We start from the raw sequence: 24,608 nt of genomic DNA on the forward strand, positions 1-24,608 counted from the left end.
CACATAACAAAACAATGAAAATGAAGGGAATAACTTGAGATACCACACCAATTTCACTAGCTCCCTGAAATTTTGCTTAACTGCTTTAACCCGTTTCCATCACAATATTCACAAAATAACCCATGAATTGGCCAACCACAGTAAAAATAATCATAGACACAATGCACTTAGGTAACCACCTTGCTGAAATGGAGACCTAAAAATCACTAGGAAATGCACTGTCGAAGTATCCTGTAACAACAAGCATAACTAACTTCTCTAACAATCTACTTTTGATTGCCGCATATTTCAATCATAGACACCAAAAATCCTGATTCCAAATCAGCTTCAGAATGAATTAGACTTCTTCAGAATCAAAAATCGGCTCCAAGTAAAAAAGATGCCGGTAGAAATGACACTGCTGCGCTCATATAAAAGCACTTCGTCCTCCCCTTCTACCGTGCCTGTCATATGCAGTATTGATTTTGTCGACAAGCTCATTCATCGAACTGCAATGAAGAAACAAAAGTCAGCCTACAAAGATGAGCCTTACAAGCATACAAAATTGAGAATAGTAAGGACAATGTAGACAATGAAACAGAACAAGAATCTACAACTACAACCAGTTTGATCCTACTTACTGTCATTAAAATAAACATCATCAATTTGCATACAGAATCACAGACCCACATCAGAATCCATCTCAAAATAAAAAATAAAAAATAAAAAAAAAAAGAACCATGACTACAATAGGCCTTCCAACTTCAGTTATTAAAGAACAAGACATTGCTCCAGTTTCATGTCTAGAAGTTTCAAACAGTAGCACAGTTCAATTTCACACATCTCATTACAAATGGCAACAGGGATTTCTATGTTAAGGTGCAAAAAACAATGTACTACCCCCGTTTCAAATTATTCGCTATAATTTGACATAAAGTGTGAGTAGAAATTGTCTAATCGTTGCATATAATTTGAAACAGAGGTAGTAATAAAAATGTCCACAAAGAAAGACACAAATATGAAGGGACCTCAGTACCTCACTGCTGGCCAGATTGCAAGAAAGAGGGAGGGAGACTGGAGAGAGACAATTATAACCTAAATTTGTGTATCAGATCTAGGGAAGTCATGGTGTACAGTCGGTACACAACTACACATCACTATGGTTGGATTTCTCAGCAACGATCTTATCAAGTATGAATTCCTTAGTAGTAATTGCCAAAAATAAATGTAAAAACATTGCTAGACTTAATAGCGAAATTGACAACCATAGAGGGAAAGTAACCACATATTCAAAAAAGCAATATCAGGACTGACCCAAAAAGAAAGAAATAGGGAGGGGGTGTCAATCAGGAAATGGCTTAATATTTGAATTTACATACCTTGAACAGTTGGTCAACATGGCAAGATAAGTAACCAGCACAGTGTCATTGTATTCCTGTAAAAGTAAGATCTCTAACTCAGAAAATTCTTTTAGCATAAATGTAAATAACCAAAGATGTATACAAAAAACATATCTCTGAGCTGAAAAGTATATTCACAATCCTTAAGATGACAGCGATGAAAAGTATTCACCATCAGAAAATCATCTTGAAACTTCACAGATTCAATAGCAGGTAATCTCCGCAGAAGGCTTGAAACTTGTCTCAACAGTGAATTCTCACAAGGAATTTCACCTGCAATGAAGAATGAAAGTATTTAAAGACCAAGTTAATAATTCAGCCCACATTAGTCAAACCGATACTATGCCTCTCATCTCATTTTTATCATGCTAACATAACGTCACAATAAGCCTGTACCCAGAAGTGATGTGAGAAATTGTTATCATTAGACTAGCAGCTTAGCAGGAATGTATTGAACAACATATGAACTACATAAACACCCACTTCTTATTTTTTTTTTAAAAAAAAATAAAAATAAAAATAAAAATAAAAAATAAAAAATAAAAAACATGGACATGCTTCATCCTAGATCACTAAAAAAAACCAGCTGTAAGCCTGTAACCGCGTCCAGCAGCACAAACTTGATGAATGTTCTTTCAAAAAAAAAAAAAAAAAAAAAAAACTAATGAATGAAAAAATAACATACCTTTCTGCATAGAAGAAAGATACTGGAGCAACACTTTAACTCGGCTATTCAGCATCTTTATGGCACTGTGAATACCAGTCAAATGAGCCGCCACTGCATACAAAATCCGATTTGAGGGAAGCAGAAATTAGAGCTATCCAATTTTGTTTTTATGTCATCAAAAGAGAAACTAGGCAGATAAGCTCACATTGGGTAGCGGCAGATCCACCATCAGCTGGTTTTAAATGTGCAACATGGTCAACTGAGATCCTTTCTGCTTCTACTGTCTTCAAAGAAATCAAAGAGTGACTCAGTCAAGCAGCAAAAACTATGCACAGTACTTGCAGAGATGCCAGGATAAGGAAAAGTAAGCACTAAGTAGGGATGATATTGGGATATAGCATACCTCGATGGTGTAGCTTGAACGAACAAAAATCAACTGTGGAAGACCATCAATGACATGCAGCTCTGAAATTCAACAATCACAATAATTAGAATGGAATGTTAGGAAAAAAAAAAAAAAAGGCATCGCCTTGTTAGCTGCAACCAGGAAGAGACAAAATTCCAATTTCTTAATCCTACCATCAATTCAAGGGACAAGTAATAAATAAAGTCAGGTTACAATCAATTTGGAAGCCAAATAATTATTAACGACAACCACCTCCACTTTATAGCTCTTGCACTCTTGCAGATAGACCAGTCTAAGTGTCTAACTGGTCAAATTTAATAAGACAACATTTTACTAAGAAGTGGAACATCATGAGAGAGCTTATAAAAGAGTAATATCTCTTTAGTTGAGAACAAAATATACATCTCTATATAGACCCATTCCATGTCTTTGCAGAATGGGACAGAGAACCTTCACGTTAGTTTCACATATTGAGCCAACAAATACTAACCTTAACTTCACAATCTATGTGCAATACAAAAAATCCTCCACGCAAACATCAATCATTTCATCGGCAACAAAAATTTGCAACAGATATCAAGCACATAAGCAAAGCGTTGACAAACCATTTGGAAACAAAAGAATTAAAGGTAATTGCCACCAAAAAGTTTCTAAAATAAAGATGATACATTCATAAGCCAACTTTGCAGATAAAGAAAGTTAGGAACAAAATAGAAAAGGGGTACTAGGAACTCAAGTTCACATCAACATGCCACAAGTGGAGAAAGAGATGGCTGGGAGAAATCAAACATACCGCTTTCAAAGATGGTCACTGGAAGATCCTTCTGTGCATGGTTGATGGAAGGGTGGAGTAGGACATAAACAGGACTTTCGTTGATATCCATCAGCTGTACCAGGACCACAGTCAGAATTTGTTACCAGTGGAGAAATAAGTATCAATAATGCCTCACTGCCTCACACATGCATGCTTCTTGAAAAAAATATATTATGAACCCAAAAAACAAAAGTAACCCCAAAATGGTGTACTACGGAAGTAAGGAATATGGTGCAGAGAGAAAGAAAGAAAACATGAAGTATGTCACAAACTGCCCTTAACGTCTTAGTAGCTCTAAAATTGATGGCCATTGAATTATTGAAATATTGGATTGACTTTTGAATCAAGGGTCTAAGTCTAACAGAGTCTCTATTCAACTGAGACACTAGTGAATACATTTGACCCATCTAGTGCACTCCAGATAGAAGTCCTGTAAAAGGTATAGGACATTGTTGTGATGACATAGAACACATTGATTATTTTTCTTTATGTTCATACATTTAAGGAAAGAGAGAGTGGCTAATAGACACCACGGTGTGCTATGGAAGAAGGAATATGGCGCAGAGAGAAAGAAAGAAAACATGAAGTATGTCACAAACTGCCCTTAACGTCTTAGTAGCTCTAAAATTGATGGCCATTGAATAAACTTCGGAATCAAGGGTCTAACAGAGTCTCTATTCAACTGAGACACTAGTGCATACATTTGAATCATCTAGTGCACTCCAGATAGAGGTCCTGTAAAAGGTATAGGACATTGGTGTAATGACATAGAACACAATGATCATTATTTTTTATTGTTCATGCATTTTAGGACAGAGAGAGTGGCTGATAGAACACCATCAGACCACATTAGTTTACAAAAAGGCAGCTTCAATGATGGCTATACGGAAAGTACTCAAAACTATGTTTGCTAGGAGTTAATAAACAGGTCAAGCACACCAACAAACTCAAACTATGGCATGATGAGTGCTAATATTCAGGCTCAAAATGACCACCTTATCCCTCTTCGAAACTCCAATATCATCAGCAAATTCTCAGCTATAAAAAATTTACGCCAAATAATAGAACATGAAGTTTGAAAGCTGATTTCATTTGATATAAGATTTTCATAGACAATAATTGTAATTCAATTGTATTCCTACAAACCGTATACAGCCTAGATTAAACTCATACCTAGCAACCAAACACTATGATATGTACAGTATATGGATTAACCAAGAGAACCCTTGTTAATTTAATTAATCTACTCAAAACCCATATTTATGCACATTATTATTCAATCAAAGAGCTCTATATTTAAGGAGACAAGTAAAAACTCACAGCTTTATGTATATGCATATCAGATTCTTGAGCATCAATCCCAGTTGAATACCACCCCAATATATAAAAATTTGGGAAAACCTTCTTGTCTGTCCAAAAAACACAAACAAACACCCAAAAATCAATTCAATCATTCACAATACCAACTCAAAAAAACAATTCAGCAACAAAAGGGGCTCACAAAGCTCCTGCTTCTTTTCGAGGAAACCGCGGTCAAGCGAATGAGTTTCAGAATCATATAAAAGCTCAAAACTATTGAAGATCTCAACAGTTCTTCCCTTCTGAACACCAATCACACAACCATAAACCCTTGGCGAAGACGACGGTTCGCCGCCATTGGAGTGAGTTGGATGCTGCAATTGAGATTTGACTCGAGTGAAATGATCGGAGATGTTGAGAATTACAAGAGGATGAAGCTTGAAGGTTAGTCCACTACTTGATGATGCCGCCATATCTACAAAACTTCAAAGGAGAGAGAAAATCGCAAATTAGGGTTTATGCGCACGAATAATGTTGAGTAAAATCACAAAAGAGAAGAATCAAAAAGGAGAGAGAAGTGAATTACGAAGATTCTAGGTTTTGAATTCCAAGTTTTTCAATTGATTATGCACAGAAATTTGAAAAAATTAGGATAAATAATCGATTTTTTTGACAAACAATAAAATTAAAAATTGGAGATGAAAATCGATGAAAGAGAAGAAATTGAAGATCATCACCTGAAAGCAGAAATTCTCCAGGAGACGGTAGGGCAAGGAAGGGGTGGAAACTGGTAAGTCTGTACTGTGATTCGAACTGTAGGTGTTGGAGAATTTGAAGTTTTTATTTTTTGAGGGGTAATGGTAATTGTATTTGTATTTTGTACCAGCCTTGCACTTGGAAGGCCGAATAGAGATGTCAATAAGCCGATACCAATTGTTGGTTTCGTTCAAGGCTTAACCAAGTGGACAAAACTCGAACCAAAAATAAACAAGCAAGTTTGGACAAAACCATTAGATGATAAATTTGTTTAAGGGTCTGTTTTGATTTACTGAACTGAATTGAATACTTTATGAGATGAAGAAATTAGGAATTGAACTAAACTAAACTGAAAATAAGCTCAAGACAACAGGCTGAAAATAAACTAAGCTGAAAGGGCTGGCCATATCGCGAGCAACGCGCGCTTTGGCTGCCCTAGTACACTAAAAAATTTGTAAGGCTCTTATAAGTTATAACTCGTCAATAATACGAGATTATAATCAACCATTGTTATAGGAAAGCCAATCGAGCTGCGGGTTGATTAGCTAATCGTGGGTTAAGTTAGATCATAAGATTGTGTTATACAAGTTAATCCTTAAATATCTTTATATTGTTTTATTGAAGGACTTTAATGGAATTATGTGAGCGTATGACCAAGACTCGAATAGATTAAGGTCAATCACCACTAGTTTAATTTTGTTTTTTGTTTTTATTTTTCTTTGCTTGGTTTTTTTTTAAAAAAAAAAAAAAATTGTTTTGTTTTGGGCTAGCCAAAAAAAAAAATTTGTTCTTTTTCATTTTCCTTTAATAAAAAAAAAAAAAAAAAAAAAAAAAAAAAAAAAACTCTTTTCAATAGAAACAAGCCCTACCACCACAAAACTCCCCATCACCACCATCACAAATCACGACACCGCCAGCTCCGTAGCTCGCCACCCCACTTCCCGTGAACATTCAATTGGGTCTGCTCAGAAATTCGCGCAATTGGGTAAATTATTAACAAACAATTTTCCATGGAAGAAAGCTCTAATCAAACTGGGAATTTCCATCATTTTGAGGTATCTAGTCCTTCTTTTTTTATTCTAATTTTCTATACAATACTCAGTACTTGTTTTTATGTACTGAATCAATTTATGATAGTCAATACTTTTTTTTTGAAGTGAATTGTCTAAATTAAGTTATTAAATTGGAAATTTTTGTAATGGGGTGAATTCAATTTATATGTAGAATTTGTTTTATGAGGAAGGTGACAATGAGGAGGATGCCGTAGCGGGGGCGGAGGCCGAGGGGTGTGAGGGTCAGAATACTGTCATAGATATTGAAACTGATTGTAGGAATAATGGGTTTAGTAATGTAGTTCCTCCGCCATCAGTTGGCATGGTATTTCCCACTTGGAAAGATGTTGATGTGTACTATAAACGATACGGGAGGCAGGAAGGGTTTCGTGTTGTTCGTTCCTCCGGTGCTTACAAGCAACAAGGAGGACAGACAACTAGAGAGAGGAGGAATTATAGTTGGAAGTGTGAGTGTAATGGCAAGGTTGATCGTAGGCGGAGGGTTAATGGTAAAAGGGTTGTTGTAGGGGAGGATGTTATTCACTTTGGCTCTAGGAAGTCGAAGAAATGTGACTGCCCGGCTATGATGTATGCTACTGTGAATAAGGAGGGGGAGTGGGAAATTAAGAAGGCTGTGGTTGAGCATAATCACACTCTAAAACCCTGCCAAGATGATGAATTGCCTAAACATGTGGAAAATAAGCCTTTGATTGACCATGCTTTGGGGGTGAACATACCCCAAATGCATGGTAGCGGAGTGGAGAATATGACAAGTACACATATGGATTTTTGTAATGTCATCGATCAAGAGAGGAGATTGAAGTTAAGGGACGGTGATGCAAATGCCATGTTGAAATTCTTCAGTATAATGGCTGCAGATAATCAGAATTTTTTTCATATGTATAGGCTTGATCAATTTGGTGTGTTGAAGGATATTATGTGGGTTGATGCACGGAGTAGGGTAGCTTATGAGGAGTTTGGCGATGTTGTCTGGTTTGATTCAACATATCTCACCAATGAGTACGAGTTGCCATTTGTGACTTTCATTGGCGTTAATCATCATGGACAATCTATATTGCTTGGTTGTGCATTGATATCTAATGGAAATGTGGAGACGTTTCAGTGGTTATTTAGTACATGGTTATTATGTATGGGTGGGAAAGCCCCTAATGGTATCTTGACTGACCAAGATGTTGCAATGAGGACGGCCCTCTCAGTGGTAATGCCACAATCTCGACATCGTTGGTGTTTGTGGCACATACTCAAGAGGTTTACTGAGAATCTAGGAACTTATGTAAGGTATAAAGATTTTAAGGAGGTTTTACATAATGCTATATATGATAGTTTGACGCCTGAAGAATTTGAGGATAGTTGGAGTACTGCAGTGAAGGATTTTGGACTCGAAGGCAATGACTGGCTTGATGGTATGTAATAACACATTATCATGTTTTCAGCAACTTGTATGCATATTCCCATTTTGGCATTTAGTCTCCTGAATTTTCATAGTATAAAATAATCTGAAACTCAACAGTATGTTGGATAAAAAACAAAGTTTCTCTGTCATTTTCCAAAATCAACCTATGAGCTGATATGGTTTTGGAGATGCAGCTGTTTCTATGCTGGATGATTCATGTATGATGCAGATTTAGAAGTGTCTGTGAACTCAGTTGGCTCATATACTAATGAGTGAAGAAAATTTTAGTTTACTTATGTTTTGATGAATAATGATGCCTTAAGGTATTATAAATTTAAGCAGGAGAAACATAACTAGAACTCTAATCATGTGGATGCTGCTATGCCTTAATTATAAATGTTAAAAGTTTCAAAGTTACTACTTACTTTTCATCGTCATCCAAAACTATAAATGCTGCTGTCTTAGTACTACATGACTTATGTTCATTTACTAATTGGGCTCAGATGCCTGAAATAATGACTCGAGCTCTCAAGTTACTCCCTTGCTTTCAGCTTCCCAAATGATATTGATTCAGGTCTAGCATTAATCTTTCCAAAAGATGATGATTCAAATTGCTTCGTAAACACTATTAAACACCAATTGTAGATCGATGCTGCCAATAAATGTAGCCAATAATTACATGCCACTAGGATGTGAAACTATAGATTACCACCAAGACAAAAAGAAATAAGTATTGTAATGCAATCCATAGAAATGTAGGAAATTTTATATTGATCCAGAGAAAAATTCCAATCAGTAACCCTTCTTTTGCTGCAACTTTATACGCAGTATCTCTTTTTGACTTAGCTGGCCTTCAACATCCATTACAAGTTTTCAACAATGGTTATAATTAGGCCTACCCGCAATTCTTTGGGATAGTTATGAATCAATACTTGGGACAGCATTTGAGTGCACTGAAGATACTCTTTTTTCCATCTCTTCAAATCTGAAGCTTTGACAGGTGATCTGTTTTCATGTCCATATCTTAGAGGAACTGGGGCAGGAAGAAGACTTTATAAATCCCTGGTTTACTTTGGGAAAAGGATCTGTATGCATAGTAAATTAGTAATGAATGTGAGGTTGCTTTTGAATGAATTTTCAAGTTGTTATGGGTTAATTTGATTTAGTATACATACTTGTACCAGGTTACTTGATACGTTGCTTTCTTCAAATCGATTGAATTTCAGAGGAAGAAAAGGCTGAATTTTATCTCTAATTCTATCTAATGTCCTCATCTTGCAGCTCTCCCTAAACCTACTTAAAATCCCAAATTAGTGCTCTGCAAATTGTACACTTAGAAACAATACAGTATCTACATATATGTATAGTCTCCGACAGATTTTTATCCTTGGTACATAACAGTCTTGTAATCCACCAATAAGTTCCATCACTCTTTGCACCTCCTTCGATTACCACTTGGCATATTGGTTTGTTCTCCGCATTGCACTTGTTAATTCAATACTTTTTTCTAAGTTGCAGATTAAATTAATCTTCTTCCTTTAACTTCATATGAAACTAGATCACGTTCATATCTTGTATGCAGGATTGTTTCAAGAGAGGGAAATGTGGGTACCAGCCTATATGAAACACTTTTTTTGGGCTGGCATGAAAATAACTCAACGCGTGGGAAGCATTAACAGTTACTTTGATGGGTACTTGCAAAAGCACACCCGATTGTTTGAGTTTGCAGCACAATATTGTGAAGTTATGGAATCAAAGGTGAATGATGAAAGTGAAGATGATACAAACACCAGTCGATATGTTAGGCAAATTATAACTGAGTTTCCTGTTGAAGATGTGTTCCAAAAGTTGTACACAGATGCAAAGTTCAAGGAAGTCCAATTAGAGTGCACAAGGGTGTTATATATAAATGGTGTAGAAAAGAAGGTTGTATCAGACCATGTTGTGGAGTACACACTAGAAGATAGAGTTTGGGTGCTATGCACATCCACGAAGAAGGAATTTCCTACCAAGAAGCGGTGTACTTACAAGGTTGTGTTCAATCTTGAATGTAATAAAGCTTGGTGTGACTGCAAACTCTTTGAATCCCATGGAATAATGTGTAGGCATCTCATTAAGGTTTTTGACATCTATGATATAGCTGAGGTCCCTGAGATGTACATTTTGAGGCGATGGAGAAAGGACATACAAAGGAGGCATACTCAAGTAAAAGTTGCTTATCACAATCCTTGTAAAACCAAAGAGGTGCAAAGGTATGATAGAATGATGGCCGCCTTTGAATCCATTTGTCTAAAAGCATCTGCGTCTGAGAACAACCTAAATATTGCTATGGAGTTGATCCAATTGATGGACATCCGTTTAGATGAGATCAATGTCATGGCAGGAAGGACCCAAAATGGTGATTCACTGACCCGAACTCCATCATGTGTGGGAAATAATAGGTTTTCAAACATAAAAAATGCAGCTTCTGGAAGTAAAGGTTTTGAAAATTGCACCAAACGGAAGGAGGTGTCACCCCCTACTGAACAAGAGAGCTATACACAGGATCTTTCTTCAAGTAGTACACAACATGTCAAAAATCCAGTAGCTCGGAAGAAAGCAAATAACACTTGTGAGGTTTGTTTCATTTCTTCCATAGAGAGGCCAAATAGAGTACATACTAAAACAGCAGTGCAGCCAATTTAGGCTGAAAAGAGTTTATATCTGCTTACAAGTTGACTCCAATTATTGTCTAATGCAGGTTTCCGCAATCTTGCAGCCATCAACTGATATGGCTATGGTAGACCAGCCACTCATTGGCAAGCTTATCCCCAATCTGTTCATGGATAATAGACAGGTAAACCTTCTCAATGCCTTCTTTAGTATCTCTGTCAGTGTATGTCTATATAGCAGCTGTTAATTATGGATAATATTTTTATTGTGAATTTGAATCACAACCTTTTGGCTTTCACTAAGCCTTCTTTCCTGACCTAGAGCAACTGTCAAATTCCATAGCACAATCATAGTTCAGATGCGGAAGAGTTGTCATTGAATTTGAACCTGTCATTGCATATTTTAGTACGCTTAATTAATGATTCCATTGTCACAGGTGGGTTCTACCTATCACAATACCGTTGAAGGTGAAGCCAACCTTATCTTCAGGAATGCTATGTAGATTAAAGGAACTGAGTTGCCTCACAAAGAGTAAAGAACTTTTTGGGATCAGTCAGGGTTCGATTTCCCATTGTAACCATTGCTGACTTGCTGTGTTAGTGTATAATGTGTGTGATGGTTCTGATAAGGCTAATGAGGCTTTGGTAATGTATATTACGGCTGTATGTATGTTTATGTCAGTAGTTGCTGTAGTGCGCCTTGGGCGTATGGTAGTGTTGGTAATACTTTTGGTTCAGAGTAATAGTGAGTTAAGTGGAGCACAGTAGTATAGTACACCTTTGTGTCAAAAGAATGGACCAAATACCAGCATAATTTAAGTGAATCAAATGGCAAAATTTCTCATATAATATCAAAGTGGCCCTTGGAATGTACAGGAATTTGGGTGTAACCGCTGTTGCTTTTACTACACCAACTGGTGTTTATCTCAACAGAAACCAGTGTGGGACGCATAATATCAATCTGTACAGAGCATTGCGACCCGAGAGCTATTTGGGACATGTAATTGAATAATAGATACTTTCAACTTGACACTATAATTGAAGCTTGATGTCTTGGATATTGTCGTAGTCAGACAATCGTTCAGGTTCATTCAACTTCTCACAGGCATACTCTACATTCTCTTGGATAAAAAAATTTACCATAGAGAGGGCTTTTTATTACGATTGCTAATTCAAGTTTGAACTATGTTCAGCGCGTTCCCTTACACATACATTACAGCATCATGACTATGATTCCATGAAAAACTTCCTGAATGATTAAAAAAATTGATAAAGATAGGCATGTGTGATACAAACCAATAGCGTACTCCATAGATTGACAGTGGTCGTGCTACTCTTTCTTGGCAACGTCAACTGATTTAGGCTCCCAGTTTTGAATTTAACCTTCATACCGTCATTTTTTTTATGTATGAGATCCATTGCATCAGTCTAAAATGAGGGAGTATCAAACTCCATAAGACTTAGAGAACCACTGAATAAACATGACACTAAAAAAGAGTGACGAAGATTCCTAGCCAAAACAGCTGTCTATGGCAAAGATTACTTGAGAGAGATACCGCCAAAGTTGGACTTAACATAATACATTCATTTCTATCAGCTTACAACTTCGTGTGCGTAACCGATGCCTTCCAAAAGGATGGACTTTCAACACAAGCAGCAGGAAACATAATACGTTCATTTCTATCTGCTTACAACTTTGTGCGCGTAACCAATACAATGCCATCTGAAGTTGAATGCCTGTGCCTCGTAGTGTGATCACTCACCAGACATGAACCCTGGCTTTCCAACCTTAACAATCTTTTTCATTTGCCATAATATAACCCTTTCTGTCATTATACTCTTGATCTGAGTTACTTCTGTATCGCAAAGGCATCAAACAGTTCGTGATCATTCGCAGTGGGCTTGTTAGTAGTGCTGAGATCCAAGGTGAATTCATTGCCCACATATGAATGAAGTGACTGATAACTGATACCAAACCTTAATATATTTCTTTTCCAGTACTGCCCTTCTTGTTCCATCAGGAGTACAAGATTTCTTCCATGCAACGACCTATTATATCATCAGATTCAGCAACTAAAACCTGCCAGAAAAGTTAACAGACGTATTATGAAGAACTCGGCTAAGTGGATACTTTCGTTTTTGTCAAATATCAGGCTTCTAAGTTCTAACCCTAACCAGAGCATTGACTAACCATTTATAGAGGAGAAATAACAGGAAAACTACTGTAATAAATTCTGATTCAAGGAAAAATGACAAACTGGTAACACTCTGAAAAGCCAATTTTGCCGATCCAGAGGTCAAAGGGCTACACAAGATAAATAGAGCAGATAAACTTTCAGTTAGCAGGAGCATCAAAAATGAGAGATTCATAACCAAGATCATCAGACAGCCTCGACATTTTTTTATGCATAAACATCGAGGTCCCTTCTATTACATGTAAAGACAGGACTGCAACACAAGCTAAACAGCAAACCAATTTCCCATGACGAAATGGAGGATACTGAAGGCAAAAATCAGCATAGCATAATCATTTATAATTACTACTAATTGATCTTTTTTAGAGGAACATAAACAGGACTCGCATTCATTAGCTGGACTAGAATATTCAATATCAGCTGAGAAATTGAGTTATGATTGCTCTCGTTAAAGGATGCAACCCACACATGCTTTTGAAGAAGGCTCCCAATCTGTTATGACGACAGTTGATGCCACAAATGAGTATTTCATGCAATAAAAGTCCACACTTGATATGATACAAAAACACATTCATTGTCAATATCCTAGTAGACAATTCTAAAAACATGAAATGATCCACTGTCCCACTGTGTAGGACCTGAAATATTTATAATCAGATACAAAAGTGATGAAATTGAAACAGAGGGGGCAATGGAGTAGATTTAATGTCTCACTAATTGTCCTAGAGAAGAAAAAATCGCTTAGAGCTAGCAATATTAGCACTGAAAGGAAAAGCCAACAGGAAAAATGGATCCTAGTAAATGACGACCACAAGTATCAGGGGAATGATGGCTCATTCACCCAGTTTTCTAAGATCTAACCTAAAGCTTCAAAAATGGATCCTAGTGAATGACGACCACAAGTCCACAAGTATCAGGGGAATGATGGTTCATTCACCCAGTTTTCTAAAATCTAACCTAAAGCTTCCAAGAAATCTAATATTTTCAAGTATTTGAATCTTCTGACTTTCTGAGCTCATCTTAGCTCATTACCAATGAATGTCTATGAGCTGACAGACAGCATCTTCTTTCAATTATGATATGTTAATGCCCACAACTAACAACCAGAAGAAGTTACACATCCACATACAACACAGCTTGACAGTTGGACCTTTTGCAAGTCCCAGTGCACCACATCATTGAATCAGCACCAGCAAAGATAATATTTATGAAATCAATTAAAATAAAACCAAAGATTTCAGGCTATACAAGATAGTATATGTAGATGTCAGTAAATAATAGCAAAACACTGATAACACATACCACAAACCATGAAAGCTAGATAATGGTGATATTGACGATAGAGTCCAAAGTTTACAAGGAACAAGAAAGAAGGCTAAGTATTTCAATATAGAAGATAAATATAGCAACCATGCTTGGCCTAAAAGAAAATGCAGTTTCCCTTGGTGGGTCAATCGCTTGCAATTCTACGGTCTATCCTACACCAGTGAATCTTGAATATCATTACTCATTAGACACATTTGCACCGCATCAGCTACGGCTATTGGAATGAAAGGAAAAAAAAAAAAAAAAGAGGGAAGTCATGTTCTCACCTTTGTTTCCAAAACAGATAACAAAATAGTTAGAAAAGATTCATGTACACGACTTCTATTCCATCCATGCTTGCTCAAGCTCCAAGATAGTTTGTCCCCATTGATCTACCAGCTTGCTATAATAGGGACTAGCCAACAAGATTTTGAATGCATTGGAAGGCCAATGGCTATGTTCAAAACTTATGAATGATGAATTGGCTCATAGAAAAGCAAAGAATTATCTTGTTAGTTCTAATCATAGTTTCATCACCTCCTGTTCCATTTTTTTTTTCCCATTCCTTCCCATGACAATTGCTTCATAATAAATAAATCCTAAACTAATATGTAATAGAAAAATAGACTGATGAAAGTAAAGAGGGGGGAAGCAACTCATACTTAATAAGTTAATTTAGAACAGGACTAAACCTTAATGGCCATAATGGGAACATCTACAGACTACAATAATATCATAAAAGTAGATTTTAGCAGATAGCAACATGACTAACAGCTACCTCATTAATTTATCACACACTTCATAATGTTTTACAGGAAACTAGTAGAGAGTTTGGCAAGATAATTGTATGGCCTATTATAACTCATCCATTCATCACAGGGGAAAATGTTGCCTCTAATCAGTTCAGGTTCCATCCAGGCATCCATCAAGCAAATTGTTACTAATTCACTTGTTTACTCAAAATTAAGAAAGCAAACTGCTACGGTTAAACAAATACTCCATACTTAAGGTTTTTTTTTTTTTTTTTTTTTTTTCCCCCTTGATGCATCATTCATTCAGTTTATGGGGGGCATGACTATAGAAATTTAATCTTATTCAGATGCAAAGCAAAAATTTCATACTTGTAGAATACATTTGTTAATTGGCGCATTCGTGTAAATCTATTCAAAAAATAAAAGAAATAAAAAAAAAAAAAAATGAAGAAGAAGTGGAAGCTTCCAGCACAGAAAGGCTCATCACCAACTTTCTTGAAAGATTATGGTATGTGTTTGATGGATAATGTATATTAAAGACTAAATAAGTATTTGTAACTACACATATTGTCAACTCATAAATTTCATCTTTGTATAGATTTAAACAACAGACCTTTCTCGAAGGAGTGATTACAACTCTACAATCTCAACAGTTACATATCATTACAAATAATTTAACAAGAGTGACAACGGAAAAAACAAGCTATGCAAACAGAACCTGGGAGCTTGAGGGAGTCAAATCAGAGAATGCCATAGGAGCATCCTCAACATGCCACTGAACAGCAAAGCTCAATTTCTTTTCAGAATGGCCTTCTTCTAGGTTAACTTTCAAAATCTGACCCACCGCTACATGAAGATCCCGACCAACAACATAGATTTTGGAATCATAGGAATTCACAGAGAAAGGCTTGCATATTTGTTCTGGTAAAGGTGGGCCTTCCACAGTATCCCATGAATCAGAATTCCCATCATAAACCTTAAGCTTCATCCTCTCATGCTCTGAGACAATAAACAGACACCCAAAAACAACAACACTTGAGCCAGTCCATCCTTCCCTTAGTCCAACTGCCATATTCTCCCAGTTATCATTTATAGGGTCATAAACCTGACCCCGAGGCGAAACAAAGAAAGGCCACAGCCAGCCTTCAGTCACAAGAAGCTTCCCATCAAGAACAGCTGCATCATATGAGGCCATATTTGTTCCCATGTTAGCAATGGGGTGCCAACACCCTCTGACAGGATCCAAAACCTCAGCTGCATCAAGCTCATAGAGATCTGCACTATTCCCTCCTGCCACATAAACCATTCCATCAATCACCCCACTCGCAAAAAATGATCGAGCAGTTATCATCTGACTCATCACAGTCCATCGATTCTTATGAATTTCGTATTTCAAGACAACATCAAGGGGGCAATCCAAATCAGACACCATACCGCCACAGACAAAGAGTGCCCCTTCATTTGGTACAGAGACACACCTAAACCCATGGGGACAAACCTTATCCCTACAAGGCATTTCAGGAATGGTATGCCATGTGAAGTGAGTAAGGTCAAGAACAAGCCATTGTATCTTCCCAGTACATTTGTGGAAGGTTAACACAAACAACCAAGGATCATATAACCCTAACTCCTTCCTCCGACTGAAAAACCGTTCCTTACTACCGAACAACAGATGCCATCGTTTACAAACCGCTCTACACGAACCATGACTTTGAACAGGAAGCCTTAACAGACAATTGAGAGCAACATCATCTGGAAGTCCTGGTATTAAGGGCTGCCCTTTTATAGCTAACTCCAAATCTGAGGAGGGATCCACTAAGTGTGATTTTATTGCTGCTACTCTAAATTTTGGTGATAATGACAATTGAGAATCACCAAGCTTAAATACTGGTGAATGCTTTGAAGATACCCTCACTCTTTGCATTTTTCAAAACCCCAACTCCTTCCAATTTATTTTTAGCTATGCAACTAATATAAACCCCTCTTTTTGCCCCCTTAATCTTCAATAAAGCACACCTAACACACTTTCTCTGTTTCTCTTAACCATATATAGAAAAAGAAACTAAACTACCAAGAAACAAAATTTCCAAATTCTAAAAAAGCACATACATACGAATATTTATACATATAAATAGAATTTAGAACAAACTATAGAGTGTCAAGTCACCTATTCTCAATTCCTACAATTTGCAAATAAAATCACAATAAACACAAGATTGATTACCAAATGAACAGTAACCCAAGAACATAAACAAAAACCCCACCAACTTTAGATACCTCAAAACCTTATTCTTCAGCCAAATTGAAGCAACCCCAGATAAAATTAAAGCAAACCCAGATCAAAAACCAAACAAAGATCGAATTTTTTTTTCAACAGAAATGATCAAATTTCTGGGCAATTTTCAACCCCCCCAAAAAAACCCAATAAACTAAGTACAAAACATTACCATGGAAGAAGAAGCAAAGTACATGCACTTTACAGAAGAGACAGAGCTGGAAAATTTGTGTAAAACTCTGTGATTTTTAAGGCAACTTGACGAGATTATTGCAGAGAAGGAGACTAGGAAGGAAGGACCCTTTCATATCATTTTTTTTTTTTTTTTTTTTGTGAGATTATATTTGATGATGATAATAATATTAAAATAAAAATAAATATGTGGGCAAAATTTCTTTTTGGAATTATAGGATATACAAGAAAACACGCGCCTAAAAGACGCGAGTAGATTCGACAGAAGAATTGCTGGAGTAGGTCTGGTTTTGTCTCTCGGAATAAATAATAGGGAGTTGTAGGAATAGTAGTAGCTTGCGTGTGGGTCTATGATGGTGTATGTAAAAGGTGCGGCCGTGCAGCTTATTGTAACTTGCAGCAGGTTTTTTTACGTTTTACGCCAGGAATTTTAACTCGTTCTTCGATTAGGACGGCTGAATTGGAGTTATGGTTCGAGATCTACTTGAGCTGACTCGATTTTTTGGTAGGTAAGGCAAAGGTTTTGCTAACCGAATTTACTTATGTGACTAAGTCTTTGATTGATTGATTGAATGCGAAGGTCTTAAAACCTTGCTGGACAATTGATAAATAACGAGCAAAGGTGATCACAGGTTCACAAGTCGGGCCAGACTTTGGGCCAAGGATTCGGGTTGGACTTAATTTCGGGACAAAAAACTGTGTCCAAACTTGTTATTGCGGTTAAAAATTGGCCTAGTCAAAATTTAAACTAAAAAATGACATTCTTCTAGGCTACCCCAAACCTTTTAAATAAAAAAAAAGACACCTAATATCAGGTTTGTCGAGCATGTTTTGATAAGTCTAATAAAGAACAATTGGCATGAATTGAACCATTCATTTGTCATCCAGGGTATGGGGGACAAGCTTGAGGCAAGAAACCAATGCACATAATTGATCATTACTGGCGTTGAATTCACAATTTCAAGTATATGCTATAACAACTTATTCATCATCTAAAATGTTATTGTTTTTATTAAATGACAATAATTATAATAAGAAGATTTTTTTCCCCTAGTAGATGAAGGAATTCACGATCAATCTTATAATTCAATTTGCAAATTCCTTAAGGCATTCTTGTCATCTAGAATAATGCAAAGCATTGCTTGAACTCAATAGAAAATGCTACAGTATCTACTAAACAAATGATAAACAAATAAATTACAAAGAAACTATAAAGAACAAACTTATTGTTTCTATACAATGTGCAACAAATTACAAAAGACAAGCAAGATATTCCGTATACACCTTAATAATTTGGTGGCACATTATAATCATGTAAGACACTTCGTACAATACTCTATTTTCAATTTGCAAATAATTTTGCACGTAAGCTACCCGTTCTTTTATTTCATACGTTCTCATGATTCGATTCCATGAACGAGAAAAATGTGAAGTTTATTAGAGGTTATAATACTTGTAAAATCTTTAGCTTCGTATATGCTTACGTACTAATCATAGCATATGAAGTAGTGGACTAACGTAGAAGATTTGGTCTTGGCTTACTCCATGCTAGCAAGCACGTGATCTAAGAAGAACAGTCAAAGCTTAGAAGATGTCAGCAACAAAGTATCTTCGAAAATCGAGACCAATATCATTATACGAATCCAACTATCTTAACAAGCTTTAATTTGGATGGATATCATCTCAATAAAATTTGTTCAAAGGATCTATAATATCTGATTTCCTCAATCTTTACCCTTAATCGTTACTGTTACTCTAATTGGGCAAAATCCTCATATCTTTCTCTCTTTTGCGCCCTTATTCCACAAGGACCACAACTTATGAGATCTTTGACTTGGTCTACAAATAGGGATGGCAATCTAGTCCGGACCCGACCCTACTCCGCCCCGATCCGAGGTAAAAAAATCCGCTCCGAGTCCGAGAAAAAAGTAATCCGAGTTCGACTCCGTTAAAATAATCCGATTCCGAGTCGTAGGAGGGTCGGAGTCGAATCCTACAAAAAATCCGAGTCAACGGTGACTTTCCGACCAATGGTAGTCTCTTACAACATTTACACTTTTATAAGGTAGTTTCTTACAACATTTTTTTTATTAGATAGTTTCTCGCAAAAAAAAAAGTGTTTTATAAGGTAGTTTTTCACAAAATGTCCTAATATAAATAATATTGGACTCTAGCTAATTCAAATTCAAGTAAGGTCATTCCCCATTTGAAAGAAAGACTTTCCTAATAGTGTAAATTGTGACAATTATTTATGTTAAACTACAGTTCTTTACTAAATTAGTTAATCCAATCACTTAATAGTTAACACTCAACACTAGAAATCACTACTTATAAATCATTGTGAGGGTTCAGGTTAATTTGTTACTTAGAGCATGTTCACATTTACTGAATTGAGCTAAATTGAACTAAACTGAACTGATTGGAACTGAAGTAAACTGAGCTTAAATAAATATTTTATGAGAGAAGGAAATTAGGATCTGAACTAAACTGAAATTAAGTTCTGAAATGAACTAAACTCTGTTGATCAAATAATCTCGTGTTGTTGAACATCATCACTCGTGCGTTTACCTTGTGCAATCACGTGTACTAGGATATAAGTCAAAAGCATACGTAGCATATTCCAAATAATTAATGTGGAATCATCAAGAACTACAATACAAACACCAAAGAATCTAAGAATTAAAACCTTCTTTATTCTTTATGATGACAAGGAAATGAAAAAATCTTCTCATCCTTACCCAAAAAATAACTGCAACTTCAACATTATTGGACCCCTTCCTAACATTTTGTCACACCATTTCCAAAACTTTGAGATTTTTTGAGATAAGAGTAACATGTAATTCATTACCAATATATCACACTATCACTCTTTTCATATTTAGTCTTACACTTGTTTACATAATCTTTCAAAATTTCTTTGATCTTCCTAAAATCCTACATATGATGACCCTAAAGTACGTTGATAGAATTTTGCATGATCAATTGTGTACAACTTCGTGCCGGCATCAGTCTTGGCAGGAAGCTACCATATCATCACCGTCGTCGGGTATTGCCACGGATGTCACCCTTCCAAGCTCCTCCGCCACCTCGAGTATCGTCGACACCGCCAACAACAATGAGGTGACGAAGGCTAGGGGTGGTGCTACTACTATGAGAGATCAAGACTCTTTTAGAACTGCTATGTTCTTTAGTTGTTGGACATGTTCCTAGTTGATCTCTTTTGTGCTGAAACTGATGAATAATGATCATATACATATATATCATATATTTTATATGGAGTATGTAATATATTGATATGGTCAATTCAACGCTTTCAGTAATTTTTTTTTTTTGTTTTTGCACGTTGAAAAGTCACGAGACAGTGATGTAGACGAGATTTGATCTTAAGTTTTGGATATGTATCATCATCAAAATTTTAAGTCTTCAATCGACTTAGCAAGTTAGCATCCACTTCAATAAAAACCATTTTTTTTGTTGAAGATTTGAGATGCCATAGTATCTACTTCAATTATGTGCATTTGCAGCTGTATGTTCAAAGTCCCATGTATAATATATACTTCCTCCGTTTTCTTTTACTTGCAACACACCTTTTAGACACGCAGTTTTAGGAGATGATTAGTGAGGGTAGACGAGCGATTTTATCAATATAATTTTTACACGAAGATTAGAATAGGGTTAAGTATCATTTGTAAAAATTATAATTAATAATTTATCCGTTTACATTACATAAACTCGACCTCAAAACACGTGTCACAAGGTTGTGTTGCAAGTAAATAGAAACAGAGGAAGTATATATATATATATATATATATAACGAGTGTACGTTTCTATATACAAGTATATTGATTTAATTTATCTAAATTTCTTGATTATTGGTCAATTAGTATTTAGTAGTAGTGTAATTATCATTTGTCAAGCCTTTTATTTTACTTCTATCGTTATATATTATGAAAGTTATTGGAAGGTAATCCTATATAATACTTTCTCTAATTTGTTTCTTAATACTGTTAACAATTTGACTTATTACAAATTTACAATAGTCACTGACTCGCTTTAAAGTACAAATTAGCTTTATTTATTTATTTATTCATTTTGGTTGCTTGTAATGTTATTGTCAAATGTCCTAGTGTATAATTTCGAAATACTCAATTTTATAAATTTAATTTTGGCCAAAATTGTGCATTAATAAGAGTGATGTTACACATACAATGGTTGCATGTGGTAGCTCATATACAATACCATTGTATATTTGTATGTATGCCACGTCGAAAGAGAGTAAAAATATAAGAAGGAAAAAATAGGAGAAAAAAGTGGGCCCAAAAATGCAAACCAATTAAATGATGCCAACAATAATTGTATGTAGGTGGCCTACATACACTCATTGTATGTGTAGCCTTTTCCACATTGATAATGTAAAAATAAAATACGTATGTATTGAGAAACAGAAAAAGTAGTAATTGTGCAAGAAAGAATTGGATCAAACTTAGCTTCTTCATACATAATAATTGATAAACTTCATACCAAAGACCATCTCCTTTAGAAGAAGCGACAATGCAGCATCATATATATGATATTTACCCGTATCAATTATAATTATTGTACTACCTCCGTTACAGGTTATGTGCAACGATTTGACATAAAGCAGAGAGAAAAAATGTCTAATCGTTGCACATAGCCTATAACGGAGATAGTATTAAAAAATTGCAGCTTGAGTACTAGGGCGTGACACACTTCGTAGTTCGTATATTATTGGATATTTGGATCATCCTATATGCAAGTAATCAAATATATTTGGTAGGAAATAAACCGAAATTGCTACTACACGATAATACAAGTAATAAGCTAAGATAAACACGAGATAACGATGTGGAAACAAGTTCCAACTTCCAAGTAACGGCTGCCGTTATTTGCACAAACATTGTGTTAACATGACTTGCTTGAATAAATTAAACCATGCATGGGGTGATGGGGTGAGCGACTGAGCGTGGCCTTGTGGTTGTACCCGCAGGTTCGCCCCACACCCTTTCTCAAACATAACCATTCATTTCAAATACGGAGTGCACATAATTTTGTTTCAAATGTAGGATAAGTCAATGTACTATGATTGGAGCATAGGGGAAATTAAATATGATTTTTACAAGATTTGAATCCACGACTTTAAGTTTAAACTCCAACGTGTGAGGAATTAACCTATTACCATATTACATGTCATTCAATTAAAATTAAATATTAATAAAGATTTTTATCATGGAAATAATGCAGTAACTCGGGGCATCATCCGGACCTAACACTAGTTTTTTTATTGATAACGTGCTCATAAATCTCTTAAATTTTTTCTCTGATGAATTTGATACGTACACAGCCACACAGGGCCATGTATATATGTCGTTTTTTAGTTGTTTCTATTGACTTTTGCCTAGTATTAACACTTGACAAACATTAATTATTATTAGATTAAGAAAACATACTCTCTCCGTGCCTAAATTATATTCCTACTTCTAGCATTTATTCCTAACATTATAGAGAGAAGTATGAATGCAATTTAGGGATCGGAGTAGTTATGTTATTTGTTACGTTCCTCAAAACATACAACATACAATAATAAAATATGAAATACTTCATATATATTTATAATGTTTATTATTCATTGCAATTAACGATATTGTAAGTCAAAACTTAACATTGACTAACGTATTTACTCTGAAATAAAACGGTAAATAAAAAGATGGATAAAAAGATACGTACAATTATACAAAGTATTCTATTATCAATCAATCAATAATATATATATTAGAACTCGATGGCAAGGATTGTAATCTTGCCACGTGTCGCCAATCTCGCTACATGTCGCCATTTCACCTATTATTACTAATCATCTATCAATGTTTTAATAATTTATTAGCATTAATATTTGAACTCATAACCTCATATTCATAAAAATTAAACTTTAACTAATCACCGCTACAATGACATCTTATGATGTTAAATTGCATTAAAAAGAGTTATTCATGTTCATAAATTCTAAAATTTCAATTGTGAACTTATATGTGTATATATTAACAACAATATGATTGCAAAATTAATTTCAATTCTTTCAATTACTCAACCATAATTCATATAGGTTATAGTTAATTAAAATATATATATATATATATAACCCAAAAATGCAAAGCAATTTAATTTATTTTTTCTTTTTGACCGCAAAAATGTTTACTCGAAGGATTTTTATTATGATAGCAAAATAAAAAAAAAAAAATCCCTTTAACAAATAAAACAAAGTGATACAATATAACATTTAGGTTGCTGCATATTAAATACGAAGTAATAAAATTTGATGTTCAATTATATTAAAATACAAATGATATAATTTTATAAAACCACCAATATATTTCACTTTATTTTAATATAATTTTTTTATATAAAAACAATGTTCCGAGACATCGCCCGGGACAAAAACTAGTTATATGTTGAATAACTAATTTTTGGATGAGCATTCTCATTATGATTTTCTAAATGAACATTGTCTTTCGAACTAAGCAAAGACTTTTCTAGAATTGAACAAAGTTGTTCATAACATCACAAGCATATTGCAAGTCAACAACGCGTTTATCATTAAGTGATGTGGCGGGATTAAAGTTAATCCCCACGTCATTGCCTACCCTTTGTTCTCTTCTAAATTCCGCCCATAGAATTAATATTGTTCATCTCCATATAAATTCACAAAATCTACAATATTTTCATACAATTACTCCACAAAATACCAAGATTTAACCAAACACAAAACTAAAGGCAATATTTTGCTATTCCAAAAACTTTCTTATAAAAATTAAATTAAACTTGAATTTGTTAGCCAAAATACTTTTTTTTTTTTTTGCAAATATGAGCTTGAGGTACTTAGGGAGGGTGTTATACCAAGCAGCAGGAAATACGAGGGTGATGTTGCAAGGCACCAAACTAGACCAAGCTTCTTCTAAATGTGACTCTACCTTCATCATGTCTTTCACCAATTCCTCCGGCTTAAACCGCCAGGCGAGGCGGTTAGCCACCGATGCTAACGTTGCTACCACCACCTCCACGGATAATAAGCTTCGGCTTGTCGATGAGTCTCTCCGGACTGTCTTGTATTTGAGTTGTTGGGGTCCATTTTAATCATTCAATAATTATTCTTGTCAATATATTTGTAAGGTAATTTATTTTTGTACATACTAGTTACATATATTTCTACGGAATTGTGTATAGATATTACTATATACTTCAATTCGAATCATAATATAATTATCAAAATTTTCTTGGCGTTGGAAATATTGATATGCCAAGTTTGCAATAAAAATTATTAGCGTGCTATATAGATTAACGTTTAGCAAGGTTGGTTGATCTTCGAGGAAGTATTAGATAGAAGTAGTTATTAATTAACTTGGTTGTAAAAATTGCAAATCAATATACCACAAAAT

General features: G+C 35.2%; 2 protein-coding genes and 1 pseudogene across 3 annotated transcripts; 1 reads left to right on the forward strand and 2 right to left on the reverse strand.

Annotated features, from left to right (window-relative positions):
* Positions 1-30: 30 nt before the first annotated feature.
* On the reverse strand, positions 31-5,459 carry LOC145611554 (COP9 signalosome complex subunit 6a-like). 2 transcript variants are annotated; one of them, XM_081666897.1, is made up of 10 exons: positions 5,303-5,459; positions 4,768-5,048; positions 4,587-4,675; positions 3,246-3,339; positions 2,450-2,511; positions 2,252-2,330; positions 2,065-2,157; positions 1,552-1,652; positions 1,359-1,414; positions 31-488 (listed from the first exon to the last, which is right to left on the reverse strand). In XM_081666897.1, the coding sequence occupies exons 2-10, from the start codon at positions 5,036-5,038 to the stop codon at positions 407-409; spliced, it is 927 nt and encodes a 308-aa protein (XP_081523023.1). In that variant the 5' UTR covers positions 5,039-5,048; positions 5,303-5,459; the 3' UTR covers positions 31-406. The 2 variants fall into 2 exon arrangements, with proteins under 2 accessions (XP_081523023.1, XP_081523024.1); XM_081666898.1 differs by having other exon boundaries at positions 4,768-5,040; positions 5,303-5,458.
* Positions 5,460-6,153: 694 nt separating this feature from the next.
* Positions 6,154-11,316, forward strand: LOC145611555 (protein FAR1-RELATED SEQUENCE 6-like). The gene is made up of 5 exons (XM_081666900.1): positions 6,154-6,376; positions 6,546-7,797; positions 9,370-10,403; positions 10,528-10,623; positions 10,876-11,316. The coding sequence occupies exons 1-5, from the start codon at positions 6,332-6,334 to the stop codon at positions 10,939-10,941; spliced, it is 2,493 nt and encodes an 830-aa protein (XP_081523026.1). The 5' UTR covers positions 6,154-6,331; the 3' UTR covers positions 10,942-11,316.
* A 3,822-nt stretch (positions 11,317-15,138) lies between these two features.
* On the reverse strand, positions 15,139-17,338 carry LOC145612280 (F-box/kelch-repeat protein At1g30090 pseudogene; annotated as a pseudogene).
* Positions 17,339-24,608: the final 7,270 nt, after the last annotated feature.

Source organism: Chenopodium album, chromosome 24, assembly GCF_948465745.1.
Source record: "Chenopodium album chromosome 24, dcCheAlbu1.1, whole genome shotgun sequence".
Classification (NCBI taxonomy): domain Eukaryota; kingdom Viridiplantae; phylum Streptophyta; class Magnoliopsida; order Caryophyllales; family Amaranthaceae; genus Chenopodium; species Chenopodium album.